Source organism: Triticum dicoccoides, chromosome 4B (genome assembly GCF_002162155.2).
Source record: "Triticum dicoccoides isolate Atlit2015 ecotype Zavitan chromosome 4B, WEW_v2.0, whole genome shotgun sequence".
In the NCBI taxonomy this organism is placed as follows: domain Eukaryota; kingdom Viridiplantae; phylum Streptophyta; class Magnoliopsida; order Poales; family Poaceae; genus Triticum; species Triticum dicoccoides.
In genome coordinates, this window is record NC_041387.1 from 362,493,264 (window position 1) to 362,503,650 (window position 10,387).

The 10,387-nt window shown below is 50.1% G+C and overlaps 1 protein-coding gene across 2 annotated transcripts in view; it reads right to left on the reverse strand.

Moving 5' to 3' along the window:
• Positions 1-8,782: 8,782 nt before the first annotated feature.
• Positions 8,783-10,387, reverse strand: part of LOC119296162 (serine/arginine-rich SC35-like splicing factor SCL28) — a 5,298-nt gene continuing 3,693 nt past the window's right edge. The window contains exons 6-7 of one of the 2 annotated variants that reach the window (XM_037574551.1): positions 9,124-9,307; positions 8,783-9,036 (exon numbers count right to left, since the gene is read on the reverse strand). In XM_037574551.1, the coding sequence (XP_037430448.1) occupies positions 9,142-9,307 (166 nt within the window). In that variant the 3' untranslated portion in view covers positions 8,783-9,036; positions 9,124-9,141. Of the gene's footprint in view, positions 9,037-9,123; positions 9,308-9,548; positions 9,841-10,387 lie in introns of those variants that run through there. The other variant, XR_005144946.1, reaches the window with a different exon arrangement.

Sequence of the window (10,387 nt, forward strand, 5' to 3'; positions counted from 1 at the left end):
CTACCGCTGGCACGGTTGCCAAGGCTTCCGTGAGGCTCTTGAAAGAGCTCGGCTTCTGGCGTCTCTTCCTCCCAGCCTGGCCCGAGGAACGAATCGTGGTCTTCTTCCGGTGCGTACTCCCGATCCACCATGTGGGGCACATAGTCCTCCGGGGTCACCACCCCAAAGGCCTCGCTGTAGTGCTCCGCGTGCCATGCAGTTCGACTTGAAGCTCCATCTTGGGGGCGGTAGGGCACCGGCCCGCTAGGGTCGTAGGCGGTGATGCGCATACCCTCGCTTACTAGGGGCGGTGCCGGCGCGGCTTGTCGCCCGGCGTCGATGGCCAGGATGGTGTTGATGAAGCCTTGAGGTGCGCCCGGGGGCGCGTGGGCACGGATTGGCCTGCAACATGATCCGCCCGGGGCCTGGGGTGGAAGCTGGATGCAGAACGGGGGAGCCCCTAAAGCAGCGGCATCCAGGATCTCGGCGACGCGCTCCAGCAGCACGTCGTGGCTGCTTTCTTGCAGTCTGCACCGCAGCAGTTCTCGCGCCACTGTGAGCGCGACCTTCATGTTCGCCTGCTCCCGCCGGGTGTGCGACGCCGCAGCCGCAGCATGGCTTGAGGCCCTCGCTGCCGATCGTACCTGCCGCGGAGTGAGGGCAGGCAATGCTTGGCCGCGTCGCCCGCGGCCCGCAGTGCTCTGTGGGGCGTGGGCTGCCTGAGGTGCGGTGTTGAGGTCACCTTGGGTAGGCAGCACGGCATGGGCCGACCATGCCGCCCAGCGGTCGGAGTTGGCCGTCGGGTTGCCGGACATGGCAGCGGTAAAGCGGCGGAACGCAGGATGGAAGAAGGAAGATTTCGGCGCACCCCTACCTAGCGCGCCAAATGTCGGTTGTTGGTTTCCAGCATACCCTTAAGGTTCGAACTCTGGGGTGCGCGCAAAGATCTTCCCCCTACCAATCCACGTCCGATCGCCTCGTGAGAATCTAAGCTAAACGATGAACAGCACGGGGGACACAAGATTTATACTGGTTCGGGCCACCGTTGTGGTGTAAAACCCTACTCCACTTTGTGGTGTGGTGGATTGCCTCAGGGGCTGATGATGAACAGTACAGGGAAGAACTGCCTCACGAGAGGTGTTCTTGAGCTGGTGCGATGAACTGCTTGGACGAGTTCGATCGCCTCTCGATCTAATGAGCACTCGATGAGATGCCCTCTACTATGGTGGCTATCCCTACATATATAGAGGCCCTGGTCCTCTTCCCAAATATTGAGCGGGAAGGGTGCTAACAACGGCCATTTTGAAGGGGAACATCTAGTACAAGTTATCCTGACTAAAGTTGGTCTTCGGCTGCCAAAGGCACTGGCGATGACGCCGTCTTGGGCTCCATGGTGACCTCCATCCTGCCGCTCTGCTGGTCTTGGTCTCGTTGCGCTGGAATGGTAACCTTTGTCTGATGCCTCGGTACTCCACGCCTGTGCTTGCACCCTTTGCACCAAAGAGGAAACAAGGACACTGCACGGGCCGGTGCTCGCCTGGCGCCGGCCTGGTCTCGATCGTCATGGCTTGCGTCATGAGCACCTCGCGAGGTACCCAGCCTTGATCTCTCTGCCTCCTTGCGAGCCTGCCTGGCGAGGCCGTTCTTGAGGAAGTCTTGTGTCGTCCGCCCCACGAGGCTTGGCCCCTCGCGAGGGTCTTGAGTCTTGCGCAGATGAAGATGGGCCGTGCTGGGCCACCACTCGAGCCACGCCGCAGGCCGCAGGCAGGCAAGTCTGGGGACCCTCGTTCCCAGAACACCGACAGTTTCTATTCGTATGTACATCCTACAGAGTCAGTCCCAGACAAACGCTTCCGTTCATATGTACATTGAGTCAATCCAAGGAATACGTTTCCGTTAGTATGTACATCCCACACAGTCAATCCAAGAAGTACGTTTCCGTTCGTATATACATCCCACATAGTCACTCCAAGGAAAGTGTTGCCATTGCAACGATATTAACAATTTTATCATTTGCGTTATTGAATGCATCACGCACGGTGCATAGAAGATAATGTGTGGCATAGGCTGTCCATCACACACACTTTTTATGTGGAAAACGTTTTTGCAAGGTGGCCTAACACAAATAGTTTTCCAGAGGAAGTCATGTGTGATTGTTCATTGATCCAACATGTTTTCCTCCTAGAAAGTGTGTGGGTTGTCGGAGGTCATCGCCCATGGTGTTGTCTCAATAACTGCTTGGAATAGAAAACCCAATAAGCATGCTAATTGGCATATTATTAATATTCAATTTATTAATCAAATTGACATTTCATATTAAGCACATAATATATTTCGTTTTCTTATTATGGAACGAAGATTTCATAATTGAAATACATCAGAGTACATATAGCTTCAGCACGCAGTTACACCATATAGGCATATAGCTAGCTATCCCATTACACAACTGCACCAGCACCAAGTTTCACATGCAACATCTATAACCTTTGAAAATTAGCATCAAAGATGGTAGATAGACAGATGAATCTCATCTGGAAAACTACTGAAGCGGAAGGCGAATATTGAGCCTTCATTGATGTTGAAGCTCCTTGCAACTTTAGGGCAGTGCCTGTGGATGATTGACCGTCCATCCTTCGTCCTCTTGAGGAAGACTTCAATATTGTACCATGGGTGTTGTATGAATACCTTCCTCGCCTCCTGACCATACAGGTGGTTTGCGAGGTAATCATCAATGAACTCCTTTGGAAAGGCCTGAAAACAAAGATATGCATAAATATCTTCTCTAAATTCCGAAATGGTGCAAAGGAATAATAAAGGCAAGGTAAAATAGTTCGTACCATCCAGTGGTGCACTGATGTCTTCCTCATTGTGCAGACAAAGATCTTGTTGTTTCTCATTGCTAGTTTCATTATTCTCAAAATCTTTCTGAGTTTCTTGACTTGACTGATATTCATGGACAACTCATTTCCCCATATGCAAAATGGGTCGAACAGTGGGTCAAAACCTCTGACAGCAGGACCTACATGTGCAAGACCAAATTGTTAAAAACCTATGACAACAGGACCTACATGCTTGGTTCCTACAATTGCACAGTAATGTGCTATTAGACAAGGACCATGCATGTGCACACCTCGATTGTAAAGCTCAATGCTTCCCATTGTTTCCCTGCAACACATATAAGGTAGTTATTGACCAGGTTAAGTCAGGGTTGGCATACTATCAGTAAAATATGTTGATGAAAAATAAACACATTGCAGATTCATCAGATTAATTCGAGCCACATGGAAAATCCATTTATGAAACCCAAGCATGATTAAGAACTAGGAAATGCTGCAATTGTATATGTTTCTCATGTATTCAGTATAGCCAAATTCGATTTATTCCTCACATGCATAACAATATAAAATTATAACCACAACAATTGAACATCGCATTGCAGACTTGAACCAAACAGTTAACTAAACACCACAACAAATGAACCAAACAATATTAACTGAGCACCATATTGTATAATATATAACATACTAGAAGATTAGACAGTTAAGCAAACCAATCATGCTTGTCAACTTGGAAATATAACAATCGTATTTGTTTCTCATGTACTTTGTACAGCCAAATTCGATTTATTTCTCACATGGAAGATAATACAAAATTGCACCCACAAGAATTAAATTTCACATTGTAGAATTGAACCAAATAGTTAACTGAATACGACAACAAATTAACCAAACAGTTAATAAGTGAGCACCACATTGAACGACATATAGAACATATATACTAGAAGATCAAATTGCATGGTAAAAGTACATGGGACAATTCACTGTAATTTGTCAAGGAAACACAGCAGCAACACCATGTAACAGGTAAACCGAACATGCTTAACCGGATTGGCTAGCTAAGTGAACGTAGGTTCTTATAGTGAGCTAATAAGATAAGCTACTCCTCGTCGTCGAAGATATGATGACGATTGGCTCCTTGGACTTGGAAGAGGGTGAGGCATCCACATCGTTAGTGCCCTCCTCGTAGTGGTGAGTTGCCCGAGCCACTCCGGGCACCAACATGCTGGCTCTCGAGTCGAGGTAAGCACGGGCACGCTGAGAAAAGTAGTCTTCGTCTAAGGCATCGACGGTGGCCTCGAGAAAATGCCACAAACTGTCGTTTAAAGCAGCCAACCGTGTGGCTGCATCGGCACGCGAGGAGTCGACGGTGGCCTAGACGGCGAGGTGCTCCCCAAGATCTGGGGTCGGCACGAATGGCAGCCATCGCGACCTCATCCGTGCGTGTGGCCGTGTTTTGCTTCTCCGTTGCTAAATGCTCCTTGAGCTCCTGGCTATACTGCATGCACCATGGCTTAGGGCGGTGCTTATTTGGAGGATACGTCAGTGATTTGGGTGGAAGGTGTCGCACTGGCAGTCGGGGAATGTGGGATGTAGAAGGAGGAGGAGGATGGGGGTCGGGTGTGCATTACCTGCCTTGATCGACGAGGCCGAACGACGTGAAGCAGGGTCGCCGGCAAGGAGGCGGCGCTGCAAGCAATCAGTGAAGGTTTGAACTTGGAAAGGAAGGCGGAAATAGGGGAAATGTGACTTTTGGTTAGGGGTAGGGGCGGGGGAGGTAGGTATTTCTGAGGAAGCCAAAAAATTTGGCTCAGTGAAGTGAAAAACTGACGTGCAAAGTGTCATCAGACACGGTCCATTATTCAAAATTGTGTACGATATGTGAACATCAAAAACGATCATATAGCTTACCCATTTGTGAGGACTTCAAATGTGCAAATTTTGGTCCAAATTTCCCTGGTTACAGTGGTCATCCACGTCATTGCATAATTTGGGTACACAAAAGAGGCTACAACACATCCACACTTCTTAATCGAGCAAGTACAACAATTAAACAGAGCTAGCTGACCTAAACATTACTCTAACAAATTAAACACCGACGCTCTAGACAAAGCGTACTACTATGGTTGTTGCTCGTCGATCTCAGCCGCCTCCTCATGTCCAGCTCGTGCCCGACGATCTCATGGGAAAGGGGCTCCATGACATCCATCGCACCATACTCGGCAAGCATCTCGCCATCCACATCCGCCATCTCTTTGGAAAAGGCCGCCACGAGCTGGTCGTGGGCAGCCGCGGTCTAGGCTTGGACGGACTCCATCATGGCAAGGTATGCCTCGAACGAACGAACGGCTGCCCAAATGCTCTCGACGATTACCAACTCTTCGGCCGTGGGTTGCTGACCGTTGTCGGAGAAGCTTCGTCGATTTGTGCGGTGACTGCCAGGAGCTGGGCATGGGCGGCCTCGACATGGTCGTGGGCGGCCTCCATCAGGGCTAAGGTGGCCGTTGCAGAATGAACATCTGCTGTGCCGCTCTCGCCAGTTGCTACCCCTTTGCGGATGTTGCTGCCGCCACCTGAGCAGCAACAATGGCCGTTCGGGCTGCCTTGGTCGCCTGGTAGTGGATTGCAGCCGCGCTTATGCAGGGCAGAGGCCGACATTCAAGGCAGAGCAGAGGCCTGCATTCAAGACCAAGAAGGGAGAAGAGAAGCTGCCATCGATGCCGTGCTAAGGGCCACATTGCTATCGACTTTCGCGACCCTTTCAACTGCAACCTCTGCTCCTGGAGTAGGCACAAGGTAAGCTGTTGTCCTCCGCACTTTGGAACCCCACTGCACCACCACAGCAAGCGGCTTCCGCAGTCCCGACGACGACCAGCCTCCGCCAACCGCTGTGGCTGCCATGCCTCGCATGGGCGACCTCGAGACTCGCCCTGAGGAGGGCGTGGTGGTCATGTCCACCAACCCAGCACTGGAGTAGCAGACTGCTTTCTTGTCGAGCAATGCAATGTTGGTGTGGCTGGGTGGTCCCGGCCCCGCGTCTTCGCGGCTGCCATCGTCGACGCCATTGCCGCTCGCTTCCGCATCAGCAAGGAGTTGTTCGGCATCATGTCGCACTCCCGAAGGATTTCTTCATCATCTTCCGCCATCAGCATCATCGCGACTCAGTCACCACGGCCCCGGGCAGCTTTGGGGCGGGCAAGCTAGACATCCACCTGTCCAACTGGTCTCTGCGCGCCCACGCCCATGCCGAAGCGGTGCAGCTCAGGCACCATGTGCATTTGAGTCTGGAGAAAGTCCTGCTTAATGCGGGGAATGAGGAGGTGGTCGCGAAGCTCCTTGGTAGCGCGGTTGTTGCTCACTACTTCGACGCCGCCACAACGCAGAAGGCGGACGCGTCCTCGCTCAATCTGTGGGCATGGACGGCGAATCCCTCCAAGATTCCCAAGGTCATGTGGCTCACCATCATTGGCGGTAGCGTGACCGGTGACAACATCATCGTCTCTAGCTCTGGCCCTCTTCCTGGCTTCATCAACGTTGCCAGCAGCTCCTCTTCGGCATTGCGGCAAGGAAGGGCGGGGCTCACCTACAGGGTCCTTGTGTATCTCGACCTGCATTAAGATTTCACCAATGACTCGTCGTCTCCGCGTTACCAGCACAAGTTCAATACTCACCTTGGGGGTGATCGATGTTGGAGACCGCTGTTCGGGACAGAGGCCAACCTTCTGATGATGCGCGACGCCACGTTGACAACGACCATCGCCGCCGGGATTATGATAAGTAGCGAAGGCGCCATGACAGAGGGGGTGACGATGAGCGCCACGGCCGTGACTCGGGGTGCCAGCAGTCCTGGGGCGCACGTTTCTTCCGTAGCCCGCACGTGCTGCTGACGAGCGCCGGGACAGGGATGGGCGCAGAGGAGATGATCACAGTGATCGAAGGAGAGATGGAGATGTTGTGGTTGGACAGCCCACTGGCAATGCAGTCGTCCTGGCGACTCAGCAAGATGGCAGAGACAGTGCTGTTGACCGCGCCGGCCGCACACCTACTGCTGTTCTGCTTTGTGACCAGGCTGGCACCCTCGTTTGGCATCGCATCCAGAGGTCGCTGGAAGGGGCGGTGCCCGAGCCTACCTCACCACCTACTAGCGGCCGGAGCCCCCTTCATCACCCCTCGCAGGGCTCCGCCAGGAGGCGCTCCAGGGACAATCGGACGCCGCCTAGGTCCCCCATCTCGGTGCTGCCGACGACGCCGGGCTCCAAGGGTGGACAAACTACTCCAGTGGAGACGCTCAGCACCAAAACCCAAGCGGCACTGCGCATATGCTCGCCGGCAGCTCTGATCCGTCCGCTGATGGTCACAACACCTGCGGGTCCTGCTGGCTCGGGGAGTGCCCAGCCCCAAACCCCAACCGCTCCCTCTCCAACGCCTGCTGTAGCTGAAGATGAAGATGAAGATGAAGCGCCTGATGGTTTTGGTCACCTGTTCCAGCAGAACAAGAGAGTGTTGCTGGGCTCCCCTGCCCCATCGTCATGCAGACGGTTGGCAAAGAGGCGCAAAACCCTGGCTGGGGTTCCCATTGGGTACACTCTGCGCCATTCCAGTGCGCGCTTGAGGGCTGCTGGCCGCGCACGCTTGGCTCCTGCGGAGGGCGCTGCTCAGAAGCTCGTCTGCCAAGGGATGGGAATTGTGCAGGTTGGAGAAGGTGTCACCGAGGCGGCGGTCAGCGAATTCCAAAACAGATTCAAAGAGCAGCTCACTGATGAGATGATCAAAGCAATGCAGGAGATCTTCAAGCTGGATGATGTTGCTGTCACGGCGGTGGAGGAGGGCCTGATTGCTCATGGAGGATCTGCTGCCCTCGACCATGATGACGAGGCCCTGGTGGTTGATGCCTGAACTTGCTGGTTGCGTTTTCCTAGTGTCCTCCTTGTTCCTGATGTTAGCACAAACAAGCTGTTGGGCCTCCTCTATGAGGGGCGTGTATCGTAGGATTTGGTTTACTCTATGCTGCTATGTTACGGCCATGTGGGTCGTGTATATTGTACTTCAGCTACCCAAGTGTACTTCTGTTGTTTGCAACTGTCCTGTGTATCTCCTGTTTCATCACTTGGCATGTTCGAGACTTGAACTGTCCTGATCGTCGCACTACGGTCCATGAAACGATCGCATCCACCTCCTGTCACATTGTGTGCCTCCAGAAGACTAAGCTCAATGATGTCGATCAATTTGTTGCGTCCTTCCTGGACGGGCACCGTCTCCGTAATTTTGCTTAGCGGCCGGGAATGGGCACACGAGGTGGCATCCTAATTCTCTGGGACGAGGCCACTGTTGGCCTATCCAACATTTTGGCTTCCGAGTTTTGTCTTTCCACGGATGTTCGCATCCTTGCCTGCAGAGCCACCTTTAAGCTTACAACCGTGTATGGCCCAACAACCTCTTCTAGAAAAGATGATTCTTTTGCCGAGCTTCTCACACACAAACCAATTGCTGGTGTCAAATGGGTCATGATGGGAGATTTCAACCAAATATACAGGGCAAGAGATAAAAACAAACGCAATGTGAATTTGAGCCGCATAAACTACTTCCGGACTGCCCGCCACCGTCATCCGCCGCCGTCTTAACCGAGTACTCGAGGCCGGAGTCGATGGAGTTGAGGTTCTGTCAACGCTACATCGACCGTCAGATCCAGCGTGTCAAGCACCAATGTTCGAGTACGTCAACAACAACGAAGTGAATCAGGAGGTAGCCGTCGTGTAAAGAAATCTAATCCTACAAATCAAACAGACCGGCCATAGGAAATTTTCCCAAGGATTTCTTTTTTTTCGAGGGTACGCCAAAGACGTACCTTAGCTTTATAGAAGAGAGAAAATATGTACAAGATTCAACGGAAATCCTTCCAATCAAAAAGGCCCTTAGACTTGAAAGAAACAAATGTGGTTAACTCCAGCCTAGAGAATATGATGCTCTTGCAAGCACAAGCAGAACAAAAATATAGCCTAAAACACACAAAGTACCAATTGATCAGACTTTAACGGATCCCACAATATATCACAAACAGTACTGATAAAACGTGTCAACACTCAACAACTTGCTTTTGAACACAAAAGTCTGTTCACTACAAAAACCACCGACCTATTCTAGAAAACATAGTAGGAAAGAAGGCATTGTTCTCTGCTCTCACCACCCAATCATGGATTGTAGAACTGAAATTCATCTCAGCCTGCGTATGAAGGAAACGACACATCAACATATAATTAGTTAATTACAGTAGAAGAGAATTAATAAGAGGAAAATCGACGGAGTGAACCTTTAGGAGCCAGCGAGATCAGGTTGGGCTCTTCCTGTCAACTGGTGGACCATGTCCATTACTGGATGGTGATATCCTATGTTCATGTCCATCTAGGCTAGGCGATCGACCATCTGATATGTGCTGCCTCTTGTCCCGAGTATGTGGAGAGTATGAACCCCTAGGAGAATAATTATCTCTGTCCCTGCAAACAATCAAAGATTTGACCTTCGTACCAAATACATTGACAGTATGCAAGGAGCAACACACCAAAAAAACATATGGTAACTGACAAGTACAAGAACAAGAAAGTATCACCATGTGCAAACTAAATTAGAGAACTGCAAACTTGTCTACAACAGCTAATGCAGCATGGCAACATCACCACTGGCTGGTCATACCTATTGCCAAGCCAAGTGAACTGAAAAGTGAGATATCAATGTTACCTGCTCCATCACAAAATTGGTTACCCACTTTGATCCCCAAATATAACGTGCAATGCACTAAGGTGTTGCGACTGCTAGCTCAACAGCATCAGCTCACTTGAAAAATAACTGTTTTCCTCAGGTTTCTTAGCCAAGATTATCTCTACACTCTTGAGTGCTAGTACCACTTTATCTTTAACTGTATAGCTTTCACATGCTCCAACTCTGGAGGTCATAATACTGCCACTTTGGTCTTTATTCGCCAAACATCATGATTATCTTTTGGGCATTTAGACTCTACATTCTTTGATGACTGGATAATATACAAAACCAAGGCAACATATTTCAGAGCACAATTTAATAGCCTTACTTCAATAACAGAAAATAGATAATACAAATTAATCAACAATCACCAAACAGTCGACAAAAACCATGTTGCTAATGTTAGAGATTAATCAAGGATGTGCAGGGCTTGGCACGAGCATACAAATGAGCAGGAAAGTTCCTTTGCTCATTTTCTTGTTATCTTTACTATGATTTACAAGCTAAAAATGGATTCATAAAAATCCACATAAGATGCACAATCATTAATAGTAATCCTCTTGGAAGTTACTTTCGTCCTAGACTGACTAACGAGCTAATGAAAACCAAAATGAAAATAACCAACCATATAAGCTAGGATATTTAGCAATCAATTCAAGATGAAAATTTCGAGGATAGAACACTTTAAACAAGAATTTTGGAAGCTGATTTACGTTTCGATGATGAAATAACAACTTGTTGGTTAATGAACCAGAGAAAGTTTAAAAAGAACGGACCATTATCCATTTTACCTGATTGCATTTCTAGATCATTGACAG